General features: G+C 45.2%; 3 protein-coding genes across 3 annotated transcripts; 1 reads left to right on the forward strand and 2 right to left on the reverse strand.

Annotated features, from left to right (window-relative positions):
* Window positions 1–1173: 1173 nt before the first annotated feature.
* LOC4324571 (salicylic acid-binding protein 2) lies at window positions 1174–2289 on the reverse strand. The gene is made up of 3 exons (XM_015764747.3): window positions 1883–2289; window positions 1691–1804; window positions 1174–1598 (listed from the first exon to the last, which is right to left on the reverse strand). The coding sequence occupies exons 1-3, from the start codon at window positions 2267–2269 to the stop codon at window positions 1317–1319; spliced, it is 783 nt and encodes a 260-aa protein (XP_015620233.1). The 5' UTR covers window positions 2270–2289; the 3' UTR covers window positions 1174–1316.
* Window positions 2290–7094: 4805 nt separating this feature from the next.
* On the forward strand, window positions 7095–8773 carry LOC4324572 (uncharacterized). Its single transcript, NM_001428139.1, has one exon. The coding sequence runs from the start codon at window positions 7171–7173 to the stop codon at window positions 8482–8484; it is 1314 nt and encodes a 437-aa protein (NP_001415068.1). The 5' UTR covers window positions 7095–7170; the 3' UTR covers window positions 8485–8773.
* A 1277-nt stretch (window positions 8774–10050) lies between these two features.
* LOC4324573 (vacuolar cation/proton exchanger 1a-like) lies at window positions 10051–15318 on the reverse strand. The gene is made up of 9 exons (NM_001428138.1): window positions 14860–15318; window positions 13054–13121; window positions 12923–12951; window positions 11812–12482; window positions 11644–11697; window positions 11433–11549; window positions 11201–11291; window positions 11050–11120; window positions 10051–10495 (listed from the first exon to the last, which is right to left on the reverse strand). Exons 1-8 carry the CDS (start codon window positions 15115–15117, stop codon window positions 11053–11055), a joined length of 1356 nt encoding a protein of 451 aa, NP_001415067.1. The 5' UTR covers window positions 15118–15318; the 3' UTR covers window positions 10051–10495; window positions 11050–11052.
* Between the last annotated feature and the right edge of the window lie 4126 nt (window positions 15319–19444).

The raw sequence follows: 19444 nt of genomic DNA on the forward strand, positions 1-19444 counted from the left end.
ATGTGAACCAAATAAAAGGAGGGCTAGCCTGATGGTAAAAATAGAATGCATTTGAGAGGCCGTAAACACTAAAGTAAAAAAAGAAAAAAAATCTTACTTTTAAGTGTTAAATTTGTTTCCTAAAAAACTAAGTCTACCTTTCTTTTTCTTTTTAGATGATAAGAATATTATAGAAAATTATTTATAGGGATGTATTAAATATTGCATAGTATAAAAGTTAACAAAATTACCTAGGCAATTCTGACAAAGAAAATTTACGGAGAAATCACACTTTGCAGATGCAACCTATGACACATTGCAGATGCAACCTATGACACATGCAATGCGCGGGCTACTTTTTTAGTTATTAATTAAAGTGTAAATTTTATATTGAACCGTCTCTTTTTATCATGTTGTAATTTGGACTAGGATTAACTTACCCTTTTCACTCTGAATCAGATTTTTGCTAAACGTTTCACCTTATACCCGTTCTTGTCATCTCTGTACTCCTTTCCTTTAGGCATGCAAATCTGAGCTTGTAGTTGCCGCCATGAACAGGGCCAAACAAGCTCAAGCTGGCTCCTCGCCGATAGCAAAAAATGAGAAAGAGGTGAAGAGGTCACCATGCTCTGCTTGCTTGCTTGCTGCCGGGTAAGAACAAGAGGACATCCTGCCCTGAGCTCGAGCTCCAGCACTTTCCACGTCTAAAGATCGAGCTCCAATTCATCTGCGAACTCAACCACTGTGCTGCACAGGCTCATCCACCTTCACCACTTCATCCCAAATCCAGCGCGCTCAACCTCATCATCGTTTGGTGGAGTGGGGAAGAAGAGGATGGATCTTTCTTCGGCATGGTGAGAAGAGGGGACTGCCGTGGGGATTAACAAGGCTGGTGAGTGACATGCACCACACGGGCTCAGGGAATACCGAGGAGGAGGAAGAAAATCTTGCTCACTTACATGTGAGTCACCAGTCCAATATGCAAGTTTGGGTAATACTAAAACATAGTGTAAATGAAAAGAAGTGATATTACCTAGTGCAATATGTAACTTAGTTAATAAAAAGGGGTCCAAAGTACAGTTTACTCTCAATTAAATATTAGCTATTGTAAATATTGAAAATGGATTTATTTTTTTTAAAAAAACTATTGTACATATTAAAAATATTGTAAATATTTACAATATGTGTTTGTAATGTCATATTTTCAAATAGACAAATTTATAATGGCTGGATCCAATTAACCCTACTTAGTACTAATCCTATACCCAAATCAAGTTTCACCATAATGTCATCCAAAAGAAAACAAATTAACTAATTCTCCATCAATCGCATTAATTTTAGATGTATGTGTTGGCGACGTCGGCGAGGTGCCCAGCCAGCTCCTCCGGCGCGGAGAGCATGGCCATGTGGTCGCCGGCGTCCATCACCCTCACCTCCGCCACCTCGGCGTTGGCGACCATCCACCGCTGGTGCTCCTGGACGATGGCCATGTCATTCTCGACCACCACATACACCTTTCTCACGGCGCCGTACCTGTCCTCCCTGAACGCCGCCCGCCGCCGCAGCTCATCCACGTACAAGGAGCTCGCTCGAACCAAGCTCTTCGCAAGCGTGTAATCCTGTGCTGATTAGGTTATGAACTGATTAGATCATGGTTAATTTAATCAGGAGTTGTGCGATTAGTGATTAATTAACAGTTTAGCAGACGCACTTCCGGTGAGCTTAGCTGGTAGAGCTTCTTCTTCAGGAACTCCGGCCCGAACAGGATGGAAGGTGGGACGTGGCTTGGATCGATCACGGTGTCCATCCAATCTGATTCTTGATACTGGCAGTGGCAGAAATTCATGGCGAAAATAAGAGGAAAAGAAAGCGTAATTTTGTCATCATGGTATGAGTTTATTACCGTGTCGATGGGGTGGGAGGGTGGGTTGGCGCAGTCCGGCAGGAAGGCGGCGACGAACACGGCGGCGGCGACCTTGTCCGGGAACGTCTCCGCGGCGAGCGCGACGCTCATGCCGCCGAAGCTGTGGCCCACCAGCACGGCGCGCTCGCCGTCGGGGAGCGCGCGGACGGCGTCGAGCAGCGGGCGCGCGTGGTCCGCGAACGACGACGCCGGCGCGCCGCCCACGCCCAGGCCTCGCTGACCGGCCGCGCCGAGGTCCGGCGCGTCCACGCGGTGCCCCGCGGCGCGGAGCAGCGCGGCGACCTTGTACCAGCACCACCCGCCGTGGCACGCGCCGTGCGCCAGGATGATGCGCCCCGCCGCGCCGGCGGCCGGAAGAGGAGCCATTGCTTTCAAGAGGAACAGACAATTACGAGCAGAGGTCACTAACTCACTATAGTGAATCGATTGAATGATTGAGCCTAGTGCATCATGAATAGCGGAAGCAGCCAGTGTTGACAATTATTTGCCTTTTGAGGAAAGATGGCTTTGAGCTTAGGGTTTAGGGAGAGCAGGAGTAACATGGCAATACCACCGAGGTCCTCGCGTTGGCGATTGCCGGAGGGGATCACCATTCACCAACCGGTGTCCCATGGGGTTTACCCATGCGGATATCCTCACGGAAGTGGCACGCGGCCCAAAAGCAAAGGCTCGTGGCGCGAAGCTGCAGCCCGTGAAGGAAGTTTCGACAGAGGAATGGCCCGAGATCGGCATCAATGGCGACACAAGACCACTAGCTACAGTGCCCACCCACAGTGAGATCGAAGCCCCAAGCGGAGCAACCGAGGGAAAGTCATGACAAAACTAAGGTGAGGATTGGATTGGAGGATATTTTCCCCAATATCTCTCCCATTGTTTCGCAAGAGTAGATCTAGGTAAGGCGAGGTGAGACCCAACCACACCTAGGGTTCCTGGCGAGAGGTGATGAGATATGGCGATTTGGTGACACAGCGCGCCGGATTTGGAAGGTCCTGGAGAGGAAGTGCGACCACCGTTTTCGTTTGCCCAAGTGGTGATGGAGCGCCAACTGGCAAATCGGTCGGATTGGCAAGTCAACAAACATTGTACGGTGGAGCACGGTGGAGGTTGGGAGGGGGGGACAGGATGCAAGGGAAGAGGAGGAGCTCCGGCGGCAACTGCTTGCCCAAAACCCCAGGGCAAACCAAGGCGCCATCTAGGGGTGGAGGCAGAGCGAGGGGCGGGAGCTCCTAAGATCAAATTCTTCAAGTGTACCGCGAAGGTCACAACCAGGCAACTTGTCTAAATCTCTTTCTCTGTTATTCACGTCGCAACACTAGCACATCTCTATACACTGCCCAATGAATTTGATGAAAAGAGGTATCAAACTATGTGGATTTGGAATCCTAGGGCAAGGTTTCTATAGCCTGCAAGTTGATATGTTAGAAACAGAGTTAGCTAGGGCTCTAGTAAGAGGAATTTTGACAGTAATCCATGGGGAGACAGTTGTGGGAAGGTGGTTATTGAATTGAAACACCTGTTTGTGGGGTAGAATTGGGAGTGGAAAGTGAAACAACTTAATGAGAAAGAATTTCTCATTAATTTTTCTTCTGATAAGGTGAGAGTAAGATCTCAACATGTAAAAGCTTTGACTTTGAGACATCTATGATCAAGGCAATTGTGGTTGAGACAAGGATAACATAAGAGGCAGAAGATGAACCGGTAGTTTTATGGGTGAAAATTTATGGTGTACCCAAACTAGCCAGAATAGAAGATTCAGTTAAAGCAATTATAAAATTGGTTGGGGAATTTGAGGCTATTGAGGGAGCTAGCTTGAGGAAAGATAAGCCTGTGTGAGACTGAGAGTTGTATGTAAGGACCCTAGAGAATTACACTTCTCCATACACATCTACATCAACAAGGTGGGCTACATGATCATATGATAACCAGATGGCTATCCACCATATGAAAATAGGCAAAATCCCCTTGATGATGGAGATTGTAAGGATGACAAGGACAATGAGGGTCAGGAAGAAGATATGAACATGGATGATGAGTTCAAAACCAAAAATAGTCCAAGAGGGAGACAAACTCAGAGGTGAAGGGAGCCAACAAGGGAGCAGATTTGGAACATATTATGCACCTCCTACTTACATAGGGAAAACACAGATGACTCATAGTGGGAAAACCCTGAAGAAATTGGCATCAAAGAAAGATTCATTGCTGAAGAAAGTAGAAAAGACAGAATGTTGTACTACTATGGTGCTCTGGGGGAAGAAGGAGGAAAATCTAGTCATAGAACAAGAGTCTCAGGAGATGGTGACACCGGTCGAGATGCAATCTCAAGATGAGGGAGGTGAAATGACAAATGAGAAGCTATTAATGCATGAATGTTCCCCAACTGATGATGATTTTGAGAGATGTCAGATTCCCACTGATTCTGACATTGAAAGACTTAGAGAGGAAGAAGATAATGAAGAGGACAATTTCCAAGAGGTGTCTAACAAAAAGAAGAACAGGGCTAAGAAAACAGAACTTGCAGTGACTTCAAGGATGAATCTAAGACAAAGGGAGATGGCTGCTAACCCAATAACCAAAAGAACTAAGATACTCACCTAGAAGAAGAACTTGGAGCATTAAGCTACAACAACTAATTAATCCATTTGCTATATTTCAGTTGTTAGATTCGATTGAGTTGAATAATATTACTATTGCCTCTAACTTAAACTTAGGTAGTACCTCTAAAGAGAGAAAATAATATAGAGACTCTAAAAGCAAGGAAATTGTTCAGGCTAGACTAGGAAAGCTAAACTGGAAAAAAGAGATTTAAAAGACAAAGACACAAGAGGAGGTGGTGGAGTCAGAGACAGAAGGGTGAGATGATAACAAGCAAGAGGAAGAAAAAGAGGAGATAATTATATGAGAAATATTGTAAAATTGCATTTTTAGATCAGTTATGCTGATTTAATGTATCACAATAGGAGAAAAACACCTTGGTAGGTCTCCGCTGCTGACATGGTTGTTGTCAGGGTTATGGATACCACATAACTAATAGTAGTTGACTAAATCTCAGCAGGACCCACCACATACCATGTCCTATACGGAAACAACCTGCGGATATAGGAGGAGTTCCAGATAAGGAAAGACAACCAGAGTTCTATATGGAAACGACAAAGACTACTCGGATTGTATCCATATTGGTTTCCCTAATTCTACTTGAACAAGGGGACACCTATGGGTATAAATACAAGGCCCCCTAGGAGGAGAGGGGAGACGACGATACACACCCACAATCAACAGACACGGGTAACATAGACGTCACAAAGCTGTGAGCCAATACAAGCCAACATACGCCAAGACAAGACGCCGGATATCGACTTCAGGGATTGGCACGGCTAGTCCCCTACGGTGTCTCCGGATACTATCAGGAGAGACGAAAGCGCTATCTCTGATCTCGCCGGGCACGAACTCGAGGAGGAAGACTACCCTGTTGTCGACTACGAGTCAGATCTTCAGACCGCCATGTCGACAACAGTTAGATAGGCTACCCCAAACATTGTACTGGTGTGATTATGGTGAATAAGAGCAATACCGGCTTTGGCCAACAGGATGTAGGGTTATTACCTGGCAATTCAGGGGCCCGAACCTGTATAAAAACCCCTGTCTCCGTCTCTTTTACCTCAGTCTCGCGTATATCCTAGTACCAACGATCCCCATACTATGCAAATACCGGAATCGCGACATCAAACGTCGATAGTTGTCAATGGTGGTAAAAATTTAATAAGTAGTCCCCTCTGAAACTCATCATGGTAACATATTTGCATTTAGCTCCTCTGCTGTTTATCTCTAACCTAACTCCTCTCTACTCCATTTATTATCCTCTTTGGACTCAGAGAAGGGAAAGTGGTAGCGACATAAGAGCATCTCTAACAGCCTCTCCATTATACTTTCCAAGCCAAAATTTAGCCATTCATGCCAAAAAAAAACATGCTCCAACAGCCTCTCCAATCCACTAGCCAAATTTGGCAAGCCAAAAGCCACTAGCCAACCATGGGCCCCTCGCACATTCCTCCTCCCATCTCCTCTCCGGCTCCTCTCTCGCTAACGTCCTGCCATCAACGACGCCACAAAGGAGAGAGGCGTCGTCGCCAGCCGCGACCACCACCGTCCTCCACGACCGCCGTTGTCCCCCGCGCCGTCGGCCGCCGCCATCCTCCGTGACCGCCGCTGTCCTCCGCGCCGTCCTTCGTGACCGTCGCCCTCCTGACGTCGCCCACCGTGACCTCTGCCACGACCACCGCCGTCCGAGGTAGAGGGCGTGGGGAGGAGGCAGCAGTACATGAGGAAGAAGAGAGATGTATGGGTGGGGAAAAATGTGGTGGAAGAGAAGGAAGAAGGTTAGCAGAGACTGACATGGGTCCCATTTGTCATAGACTTATAATGGAGATGGTAGATGGAGAGGCTGTTGGAGCGAGTAACTAGTTTGACTAGCTAAATCAGATGGAGAGTTGGTTATATGGGTGTTTGGAGAGTTTGATATGGAGATGTTGTTGGAGATACTCTAAAAGTACGGTGAGGGTAGGATGATGTGAAGTACAGTGAGAGTAAGGTGTGTAGGAAAAAAAGAGAGGTGTGGGTCATGTGGCATCTTTTCGTCATCATCGCCATGGCAAGTAGATCGTCTTTTTTTTTTTTACTTAATTTCAGTTATGTTTTTCCTACGTGGGTATTCTCTCTTATATGTTATGCAAGTATGTTTCTATCTCGTATCTTCTCTTCCAAGCATGTATTTCCTCCTTCATATTATAAGACTTTCTAGCATTGCCCACATTCATATATATATATATTAATAAATCTAGATGTATATGTGTGCCTAGATTCATTAATATCTATATAAATGTGGGAATGCTAGAAAATCTTATAACATGAAAGGAAGGTAGTAGTAAATTACTTTCAATCCTAATTCATTTGTACATTGTGTGTTAGAAAAATTACAATGCAAATATTGTTTTATAGCGTAAGTTTTGAAATTTACTGTCTAACTATAACACTATACAACGGCAGGTAATTTAGAGTCTAAAACAATTTGATTATTCTTTTAGAAAAACATGGATCTATAAATATATTTATAAAATAATCATATAATAATGTATTAGGATAGGAGGAGAAAATGTACTATTCTGTTAAGTTGATTGAGAATGGTAAATTCCATTTCCTTCTGGTGAGATAATCCCAAATTTCTACTCTGAACCCCAAACGCAGAAGCCGGCGAGGCGGCGAGCCGGAGAAGGATGAATCCGCCGGAGCTGATGGACGACCTCGTCGACGAGATCCTCCTCCGCCTCCCCCCCGACGAGCCCGCCTGCCTCGCCCGCGCCTCCGCCGTCTGCAAGCGCTGGCGCCGCCTCCTCTCCGACCGGGCCTTCCTCCTCCGCCGCCGACGCCGCGCGCCGCCTCCCCTGCTGGGTTTCCTCCACAACCTCGACAACGCCGACCACCCCGACCGCTTCGTCCCCACCACCGCCCTCCCGATCCCCCCGCCGCCACCCGAGCTCCACTGCGGGATGGCCCTCGACTGCCGCCATGGCTGCGCCCTCCTCGACGCCTACCCCTCCAGGATCGACCTCGTCGTGTGGCACCCCATGACGGGCCACCTGCTGCGGCGGCTTCCCCGCCCCGACGTCCCGTACCTCTTGTACTACAACGCCGCGGTGCTCTGCGCCGCCGCCGCCGCCGGCTGCGACCACCTCGACTGCCACGAGGGCCCCTTCCGCGTCGTCGTGGTGGGCACCGAGGAGGACAACGAGGCGTGGGCGACCGTGTACTCGTCGGAGTCCGACGAGTGGAGCCCACCGACCTCCGCTCGCCTCGCCCGAGGACCCGAGTTCTGCGTCGAGGGCAAGCCCGCCACCCTCATCGGAGATTCGCTCTACTTCGCCCTCGTGTTTGGTATCGGAGTCGTCAAGTTCGACATGAAGCGCCATCGCCTCTCCCTCATCGATCCGCCGGCTGAGCTCGACGATGGCTTCGTGCTCATGCCGCTGGACAACGATGGCGTGCTTGGGCTCGCGGCCGTGGAGGATCACAGCCTCCTCTCTGTGTGGTCAATGGATGTGAGCCTGGATCATGGACATGGTGTGGCAAATTGGGAGAAGTGCAGGGTCATTGAGCTAGACAGTCTGCTACCAAATCTTGATCACTCTACCCCAGTGCTACCAATTGGATTTGTGGAGGGTGCCAATATCATCTTCCTGAGAACAGATGCGGGTGTCTTCACACTTGAGCTCAGATCAATGCGTGTCACCAAGGTGTGCAAGAATGGGTTCTTCTACGCTGTCGTGCCGTACACGAGCTTCTACATTCCTGGTGTCCATCTCCAGCAGCAGCACAGCGGACCTCAGATCAGTAATGGCCGGGCATGGGGATCGCAGGCTGCTAACATGAGGCGTGGCAGCAGTGAGCAGCCGAGAGAGCGTGCTCCACTGCATCAGCAGCGACGGGCAGGACGGCCGGTGAACAGCCAACGTCCTACTGGTGATATGGTCCGTTCTTCAGGCCGTGCTAGCAGATTGGCATCTCAAGTGCGGCCTCCATGGAGACCCTAATGATTCGCAAGGTGGCAATAGCTGACAATAATGTTTAATCTATCGTGCAATTTACAGGTGGTATATTGCTAATCGTCGGTTTTAGTCATTTGTGCGATCAAGAAGAATATCTTATGGTTTTGAATGCATTGTCAGTACAGAATATCTAAACATGGAAAGAGCAGATTAACTGAGAGGAGTGAGAGCTCTATCTCGTATCCGCTAACTGAATTTCCAGTTATAACATCCAATTTGTTTATGGGCTTTCCCATTGTCATACTGCAAGTCTGGTGAATGTTTATTTCAAGCATTGCACACACTTTTCTTTCTTGACTAAAAATATTACATTCTCCTTATGAATCGTGCTGCTCGAAAGGGCTCTGAATTGATCCAAAAAAACGCAGGTTTTTTATGGATGGTTGTATGGAACCATGCATTTAAATATGCAGAATATGACAGGCTGAAACTAACTTAGGGAATCCAGTCCATGTAGACTACTGCAGCCAATAACCTAATAATATTTTTAATTTCTTTATCATGTATCTCTTGGTGCCTTTTCTCTCTTAAGTTAGGCATGGGTGTACTCTTATGTCCTTCTGTCTTCTCTTTTATACATTGTTATCCTTTTTACTTTTTTTTTATATAAACACAAAGTATATGCGCATAGTTCAGTTGGACTGGAAAGGCTAACTCAAAATCACTTCACTATGTTTCTGATATCAGGTCCACCTCATCAGTTTACACTTGAACAAAATACTACTTCTAGTTCTACGATTGAACAAAGATTTAGTTTACACTTGCTGTCTCATTTCTTCTTTTTTTCTAAAATTCTGGCAGGGGAATTGCCTTTTCAATTAGATAGGGATAATATTGAGTAAAATACAGTTAATCTTATGCAGGATTGTTCAGTGCTCACCCATGTTTTAGTCGATCATTACTCGTACCGGGTATATAAATTAACATATAGGGAGTACAACAAAAGTACTGCTAAGGAGATAAAAGATTGGCATAATATGTCCAAGTATTTAGGCTGAAGTTCCTTGTGTTTTTGTTCCTAATATGATCTGCTGCACAGTTCGTGTTTCTGCTATTAGGTATCACATAGGAGTCGTGTTTCCTTCTTGGTTTGGCTAATTGGCAATGAAGTTGACTCCTGAAGCTGCATTTCGTGCAACAATGGGTACCATTCAGGACTCTGATATCATCATTGTGGTGTTTCACAACATGAAGCCAGAAGATTGCTTGCTCTCTAGCATCCTCTGTTTTGTTCAGGCTTCTCAAGGTAAATGAAAACTAGTTCTATTCTGAGCCTTACAAATTAGGCACATTTAACTCCTAGGCAAGAACATGGACAGATGTTTGAAAAAGAAACATTATTTAAGCATTATGTTTTTAAAAGAAAAAACTTCTTCTGTTCCTTACGAACTGTACATTTATATCAACATGGAAGGAAATGAACAGAATGTTTTCATCTTGATAAAAGGAGATGCCAGAAAACAAAACAGGAGTTTTCAGTCTCAATTCATAGAAATGGTGGGTTTTCTTAGGCGTTTCTTTTGGTTGTCCTAATCTTCTTTTTTGTTACGCTGCTTGAAACCTCGGCAGTTGTCACTTCATTATCGGATCATGGTGAAAAACATTCTAGTTTTAAGATGAAATAGAGAAGTAGAGTTGCAGACATAAACATGATCTGCTCTTACATCATCACCCTGTTAGGACTTAGGAGAGCATAGATTTGTACCGCAAATACTATCTTATTGAGAGCTGCATAGATGGAACAAATGTGCTCATGTACACTGGGTATAGGATTGGGCACAAATATATATGGATATCCTTATTGCATCCTTATCCTATAAGGATTAGTAACACCTTGACATGCATTCCGTGCAACTTCCAATGCATCCCTTCAGGAAACTCTGATGATCATGATGATCTGTCTTGCTGGCACATGAAGAGCTACCCTCCCAAGTGACTTGACAGCCAAGGTACATTGCTTGCTGTCCTCCATGTTTTGTTCAGGAGACATCTTGATCTGAAATTTTTCCCATGCATCAGATGCACATTATGGAGCTGGAAATCTTATTACTAATAGTCTTGCTCATTTGAAGGACAAAAACCTCCATGTTCTCATATGAAGATAACTGACTGGACATAGTTAAGAATTGTGCAGAGTACAGGTGGTTAGCTTAAATTAAGTACTATTGCACTACAGTACAGCTCTGCTCTCCAAGAGTAAAAACACTCTGTTCCAAAAGGTTAGTATATAGTTTAATACCAATGAAAGGGATTGGTGTGCATCCTGTCAGGACTACATGCTATTATTTGATGACTTGTTCAGACACATGCGGGCATACTTAAGCATTCCAAGAGTCCGACAAATTAGCTACTCTGTCACACCAGATGCTGGAAATCATGACAAATATATGGTAGTCCACATAGAGAGATACGGCAGTACCAGAAGCTATACATACGTATTGATTTTTTTTAAGTCATCTTCTATCATTTTCTTCAAAATTAAAGATCAATGTTCTATATTAAATGATCACATGTCTTTGTATTAGCTAGAACAAGATTATGCTAGCTTACCCATCATGCGGCCTGAACACTCATGGAACCGGTTGGTACATCCAGCAAGGCTCCATTGCTGTTTGCATGGCCTATCATGCGAAGGATTATTGTGAATACGACTTACAATCAAGTGCAAAAACATGCTATTTTTTTACAAAGGCAAACATACCTGCAGGTTGTCTTGCAACGAAAAAACATGCGCCGATGACAATGTAGCACAGGAGGAGGAGAATCCCCTTCAGGTAATGTGATGTTCCATCCTGTAAATCAAGCCCATTAATTAGTTGACACATTGAATTGCAACATGTCACTTAAGATGTTATCCTGTTATCTGAGTAATTTTCGGTGACTAAATTCCATTTCCACCTGTTCAAAGTAAAAATGCATGAGTCACAGTGTACCTGCAGGGTGAAGGCCGTCACCAGCACCGCCATGAACAGAGAGCCGGTCTCTAGCAGCTTGAAGTCAAGATCCATTTGGACCCCCATGATCCAGGCCACGAGCACACTCAGTGGCACCTGCAACCCCATCATGATTTGGCAATCCGTTCAACCGGATGAGAGCAGAACAACTACAGGATCTGTACTGGGTAAGTTAAGCAGCAGCACTCACCACGAACATGGATATCTGGGTGGCCGATCCCAGAGCTACCCCAAGAGTGATGTCCTGAATCAAACACCAGATTATGTTACATTAATTAGCAAGTTAAACATTGATTTTGTTTTCAGGAGAGACGACTCTGATCGTTTGCATGGGATGCACATTGTTTGTTTGAATTACCAGCTTGTTCTTGAGCGCGAAGATGATGGCGCCGGCGTGCTCGGCGGCGTTGCCGACGATGGGGAGGAGGATGATGCTGATGAAGCTGACGGAGAGGCCCCATGACTGCGAGGTGGGCTCGATGGTGCCGACGACGTACTCGGAGAGGACGGAGATGACGGCGGTCATGAGGGCGAGCCAGAAGAGCGCGCTGGCGAACCCGAGCGCCGGCTCCTCGTCGTCGTCCCCGGCGTCGCCGCCGTCCACCTCCTGCGGCTCGAACAGCTGGCGGTGCGTCTTGAGCTGGAAGAAGAGGTAGGCGACGTAGGACGCCAGCATGACGAAGCTGCAGGCGCGGGAGAGGTCGAGGGACGCCGCGGCCGAGGTGGCGGAGACGGAGTGCTCGCCAGCGGCGACGGCGTAGCGGAGGAGGAGCGGGGCGGAGTGGCAGAGGACGGCGAGGAAGAGGAGGGCGGTGCTGACGTCGGACTGGTTGCGGTCGTAGGGCTGGCGGGCGCCGAGGTTGACGACGCCGCCGCAGAAGAGGGAGGTGCCGAGGACGAGGAGGAGGTTGGAGAGGACGGAGCCCAGCAGGGAGCACTTGACCACCTCGATCTTCCCCTTGAGCAGCGCGAACAGCGCGATGATCAGCTCCGTCGCGTTCCCGCACGTCGCGTTCAGCAGCCCGCCCACTGCCCCCCATGCATACACCATCATCAACACACCACAACAGCAAGTTCAATTACTTCATATACAATGCTTAGGCTGTGTTTGGTAGCTCATTTTTTTCTTCTCCGTGCTCATTTTTTTCAAACTGAAAAAATTTTGAAAAAAATTGATTTAAGAAATCGTATTAATCCATCTTTTAAGTTTGTTTTAGTTAATATTTAATTAATCAAGAGCTAATAGATCCATCCGTTTTGCATGTGGACAAATGTAGCATTAATTATTTTTGGTTTCTCTAGCAAAATATGAGACATTTTTCTCTGATCTTTTATAATTTTAAAAAAACATTTGCTACAACGAATAGAGAAACAAGTGCCATTTTTTGATGTTAAGAAAGATGATTCCATCCACGAATAATATGAAGTCTTAAATTACTTTCAGTTTGGGACTGATCGTTGTGACTTACCGGTGGGACCGGTGTAGAGTGCAATCTGCCTGCAAAATTTCAGTAGCAAAATGCAAAATTTCAGCATTCGAATTATAAACAGAATTTTTAAAAACTGGACATAAAAATTGCTTCTGTAACGAGTAGCTTACTCTGTGAGGAAGCTGACTCTCTCGGCGAGAGGGATGAGGCCCAGTAAACTAAGAGCGAACACCCACACCTGTCAAGATAAATATTTGTTTCCCAATGTCAACACATATTGGATTAATGTGCAATAGTAGTTAAAAGTATAAGATGAAGACATATCGACAAAAAAAAAGGGAAAGTACTGTAAGGTAACGCATTATTTTATTTTATCACTAATTTACTAGCACTGGATCAGCAAAAATACCTGCATCACAATTAAATAATTAGATGCCACGTGGAAGGAATAAAACATGTCTCTTCCAACTAATCAGGAATAAAACATGTCTCTTCCAACTAATCAGGAAATGTGACAGACTGTTGGCCTCAACCACTAAAATCCAACACTTCCAACCTTTACTGGAAGCAGCTTCACTCATCATCCATGCATGATGCATGCAGCAGAGTGTGAACTTATCTCCAAACCAAACTAAATCTGTTTTCCTTTCGAAACTAAAAATCAAGCTAAATCTATTAGCACAACACACAATCAAACCCCCTGATTCACCAAGCTCCAAAACACAACGGAGATTGATCACTTTCTGGGGTAGAAGTACACTCAACCAAGAGGCAAAGAATTAAATGGGTTGGATTCGTCATCGTCCCAGCCGCTTGTACCGGCAGAATCCTGTCGTCTACTCAGCAAGCAGCAAAACGGCATGACGCCGCTAATTTGGCGGATCAAAGAGGAATCGAGTGCAATTTGCAAGATGACAAATTAAGTTCAGTTTTTGCTGCAAGGAGACAGATGGGTTTTCTTCAAAGCTCAGGGCTCCACGGCAGAATATTTGTGTCCCGACGAGGCAAACTAACTGGCAAAGCTAATAGGCTCCACCAGCAAGCAATACAAACTACTCCACAAAATATGTTTTGCGGGGGAATATTCTACTATCACAGAGGAGGGAGGAAATCACAAGCTAACAGTTCATAACAGAAAATTAAAATACTGAATAATGAAGTGCTCCACATTTTAACTCCTAGGCCTGTATTTCAGGTTACATCTGGGCCATCTGGCAGACATGGATGCTTATTGCGTCATCAAGCCTAGGAATTTTGTGGAAATTGAACTGATGTATGAGAAATTTCTGTAATTTATTGACTTCTTTAAAAGAGGCCATAAATGTATGTACTAAGGGTGTGTTTAGATAATGAGAAATGTGAGGTGGGATTGAGATTTGGAAATGAACGAAGGGTTAGGATTAAATGAAAGAGCGAAAATGAATGGTTATGATTTAAAGATGTATTCTAGTGAGTGGGAAATAATTTCCATGTCCTATTAGCCTAACAGCGCCTAATTTTCAAGTGGAATCAGGAAGTCCACCGGAACGTCCATGGCCAGTTTAACACTAGTACTAGTGGTACAAGACAACATTTTTTGTATGTATACTTTTTAACACTGTTACTAGTACCACTTTAGACATTGATGGCTAATTCTACTACAGTTACGAAAATTAATCCTACACCATAAATAAAAGTGTCAAAGAGAGAGAGAGAGAGAAAAGAAACAGGAGTGCAAGGACACAGCCCTCGTGCAGCCGTGCAGTTGCCCATGTGGCCTTACCAGCAAAAAGCTACAGTACTATATCTCGGTTTATACTAGTTAAAAAAAAACTTAAAATAGGCGCCGCAGCGGCCTGCCACCTGGTCACCGCCGCTTGCAAACGCCGAACTCGAAAAAAAAAAGATGAAAAAAAAAAAGATGCAACGAACACCAAGCAGACAAGAGGATGGTCAAAGCGAACATGGAATGGAATGGAATGGGGAATTGAATTAACCTGGTCGAAGCGGAAGCACTGGGCGGCGATGGCGAGCGGGACGGCGGGGAAGAGGACGGCGAGCTTGGTGGCGAGGAAGACCTCCTGGAGGTTGGCGAGCAGCGGGCGGAGCGGCGCCACGGGGACCTTCCGCACCAGCGCGGCGTCCGACTTCTTCCGCAGCGACGACGACGACATGTTGTGCGCCGTCCTGCTCCGCCCGTGCGGGTGCCGCGCCGCCAGCTTCCGCCCCGCCTCCATCGCCGCCGCCGCCTCCATCACCACTAGATCAAATTCGATCCCCCCCTATGCGCGCAGCGCGCCGCCAGAATTGCGAGAGATAGATAGGCAGATGGATGGATGTGAGAATCGATTGATGGCGCCGTGCGCGCGCGCGACGCGAGAGTCGAGTCGCGAGAGCTCGCCGCCACGAGGAGGTTCTCGTGATGGTGTGTAGTTTTGTACAGGACGAGGAGAAGCGGCAGCAGTGGCGAGCTCATATATAGGGAGGAGCCGAGGAGGAGAAACAAAACCACAAATGCAATTATGCGGTTTCGTCGTGAGCGAATTATTGGATCATCAATGTAATGCAATCCTTCGCATCATCAAACACCAGCAAATTATTTTTTTTATATAAAAAAAAGGAACAAACACGTACTACCGATCTACCATACATATTTTACGGATTCAGTTCATTAATTCATTCGAGGGTATATATGTTTAGTTTCCGCTTAATCTCGATATTTATCGCATGTATAAATGAACAATACTACTCCAGCAGCAGAAAGAGACAAAAGATGAGATGGGTGGATGGATATATAGAGATAGGCAATGCACTGGCAGAGTCGCAGAGGGAGGGAGGGAGGGGGAAAATGGGAAAACGAAACGGAAGGCTGCAGACGCAGACGTACGGACGGGGCGGGGGGTGATTGATCCGTGGCGGTTTGATTGCGTGGGGACGGCGACGTGGGTGGGGGGGGGGGGGGGGGGCGGCAAACGAAGCTTCCGGGAAGCTTCCCGCCGCACGCAGCAGCCACCAGCCAAGCCAAGGCCGGCAACGCTGCTTGCTGTTTGCGGCCTTCCGTTTCGGCCTTGCTCCGTCCACTCCACCTGCGCCGCACGAATGTCGTTTGGTGAGATTTGGTGTTTTTTTGCCCGCTTTGCGTTTGGCTGTTTTTTTTTATGTGATCCGTCGGATCCTTTTCAGAGATTGGTACGGTAAATTGGTTTAGAGTAAATCTGGACCGTTCATTGTTAATAATTCCATGGTCGACAACTCGAGATCGGCCAAGATTTTCCTAGTGGTAATATTGACACAATAAAAACTTTTAGGGCTCCTTTGAATCGTAGGAAGAAAAAAACGAAGGAATAGAAAAAACATAGGATTCTGACAGGAATGCAAGTATAAAACAGAGGATTACAAAACACAGGAATGATCGTTTGATTGGACCACATGAAAAACACAGGAATCGGATGAGAGAGATAGACTCAAAGGATTTTTACCAAGAGATTAGACCTCTTGCTAAATTTCCTCCAAAATCTATATGCAACAAGCCATTCCATAGGAATTTTGTTGGATTTAGAAAACTTTAATCCTTTGAATCAAAGAGCTACGTAGGAAAATTTCCTATAGGATTTCAATCCTATGAAATTCCTCCATAATTCCTTTGATTCAAAGGGGCCAGTTAGATAGAGTTGAAGTGTGTGCCATAGGAATCGGATGAGAGAGATGCGCGGTAAGAAACGGCGTCGAGGCATGTGGTACTGTCGAATATCTGGCCAATTATTGGAAGAAGGTGAGAATTTTGTTTTGGATACACAAGATGGGTCCGACGACGACCAGATTGAGTTCATCCCTGATTCTGATGATGAAGGCATCGAGTACTGCTTCTCCTTAGATCAGGAGTTTGTGCCCGAAACTGAGTTCTAGGATTGTAGGGAAGTTGAGGAGAAGGGTGGTGGGATTCAGGATTGTGGGGAGGTGAACGAGAAGGGTGGTGGGATTCAAGATTGTGGGGAAGCGAAGGAGAATGGTGGTGAGATTCAGGATTGCGGGGAAGTGGAGAAGGGTGGTGGGATTTGTGGCGGCAGCAACATAGTGCACTCAAATGATGAATGCAAACAGCCTGCCCAGATGTGGTGCGGGCAGCGGGTTCGAGGCAAGTGGTTTCATCGTGAATCTGGCCGATGTTTAGAAGAAGGCAAGAACGTGATCTTTGATACCCAGGATGGGCCCGATATGGATGAGTATGAGTTCTGGCCTGATTTGGATGATGAAGGAGGCGACTTCGTATTTGAAGATTGGTTCATTGACGTTGTGCCCAAGAAAAAGATTCACGATGGTGTTGAAATGGAGAAGAAGCGAGGCGGTAAAATTGGCAAGCTGATGAGCTCCAATGTGACTTATGGCATGGGACGACCCAGTTCTACCATTACCAAGGCCTCCTTTTCGTCGAATGCTTCTTATCCGCAGGGAGGTGACCTGTGGCAGGGGACAATGGCCAACCACAGTGCTGAACCGAGCAAGCACTTCGTGGTGGAGTCCTCCAATATCAGCGAGCAGAGCAAGGTGTGTGCTATTAATTTATTTGAGTCAACTTTGCATAAAAAATTGAAGATATATTATTTAATAACTATGGAAACTTACAGATAAACTCCCGAGGAGCCTGCTATGTATAATATATCCATATACTTCTAGCTAGTAACAATTAGGTAACCATAGATATTTAATCACTCTAACTTTAATGCATTATGTAATGTGCAACCAAAGCCACAAGTTAGTAAGCAGTATAGTGCCATATAGCTGGAAGACTTGATCTGTTCAATGGAGAGTCATGCACCATCTAATGTTCTAGCCGTTACCACACAGGATCTTTATTGCATTCCATTTAATATTGTTTTGCCATGATAAGAGTCCTGCAACGCATAACATCTGTTCGTAAGGTAGCATTGATTTGTTGTCATGCTAATTCAGTTATGTATTTAATTCTATCTTTAGCTCTATTTAAGTTCTAGTGCTGTACAAGTAATTTTTTTCAGGTACTTAATACAGTTCTTGCTTATTTTCAGTAGCAGGTCAACAGGAATATTGTGTCTGGGACTGGGATCTGGAGTTAAGGATGCTTCACAATTCAAATTTCACAAGTATGTGACCATCTAAGCATGATTCAATATTTCGCATCATAAACACGTGATTTGTTGATGAATATTAAATACTAAAATTTGGCAAGACGTGTGGGTTCTTGGCAATAAATTGGTTCTTTGTACTAGCAATTAACAAAATCAGTTAGTAAATATTGACATCGTTCTGCTCACCAATAGGTTGTGCCTGTTAATTCTTCCAACATGCTGTGGCCATGACCAAAGTTACTTCCTCCCTAATTCGATGTTAGGTAACAATGTGCTATTTACAGTTCATTTGTTTTCTCTATCTTCTGTAAAGTCCAGATGCTCTAGGATTCTGAAAAGAAATGGTTAAATGTGAACTAAAATTTCATACTAGGCTCTGAAATCTAATCTATTTGTTTGCCAATGCTTTAATCTATTTGAAACCATAGTGACATGTCTTGAGTTTTACTCTCTATGATTACTACACCTGTTGTCTAGTTTCTAAAGTGTCTTCTGATACATGATAATGGAACTAGAAGAACTAAACTCTGCAAAACTGTCACAGTAGCAACCTTTTGTTCTTTTCAGATCGTGTGTGTGTGTGTGTGTGAGAGAGAGAGAGAGAGATAGAGCATGTGTGCTGATGAGGGGGTATAATCTGCTGTTGCATGTCATACAACACCATAGGTTTTTAGAGCTAGATTTACTAATGCAATCAACATGTACTGAGAAAGAACCCATTTTATGCATTGAGAAAGATTAGATGAAGTAAAAAACCTGGATGCAGTTGTTCTTGTTCTTCTGTTGCTTCCAAGTTGAGATCAAAAGCTCCCAAGTTGAGATCAAAAGAATGTACAACTTGATCATTTCCATGGCAAGCAACTCGAGCAATGTCATCTACCTAGATAACATGCCTTCCAGGAACTTCTTCTTCTAGATTGGCTTGTGCTTCATTGAGGTCAGGTAAAGCCCCTCCATCTTCCTCTTCTTCTGCTAATATGTTTAGATCTATAGCCATTGTGATGGGTAGGTGTGGAGTTGGTTTGTAGGATGATGGATGAAGTGATAAAAGGCTTGTAGCTGCCTCGCTGCTTGAGGATTATGGAGGGTACCCTTGGGCGGCAAAGCACCATCCATGGAGTTTTTGAATTTGATTAGACCAGTTGGATTATTTTAAGCCCTTATGTTTTGGCGCCATATCACTCGAATTAGGTGTATAACACCAATCTGTAGTGTTGATACTAGTAGTAGCACCCAACATTAATTGGATGCTTCAAATATTCCTTTTGTACAGATGTGGCAGTGTACTTGTCGTACTCCTACTAAGCATTCAAATGATTAGCCCCAATCCTATAAATTGAGGGCAAAATGGTCATTTTCACACAACACTATTTTTTCCTAACTAACCTAGAACGTCCTCCTTTCTGGGACGGAGGGAGTAATTTGCTACAAAACACACTAAGACTATTAAATTATTATTTCCATTAGGATCGGAGAG

Source organism: Oryza sativa, chromosome 1, assembly GCF_034140825.1.
Source record: "Oryza sativa Japonica Group chromosome 1, ASM3414082v1".
Taxonomy (NCBI): Eukaryota; Viridiplantae; Streptophyta; class Magnoliopsida; order Poales; family Poaceae; genus Oryza; species Oryza sativa.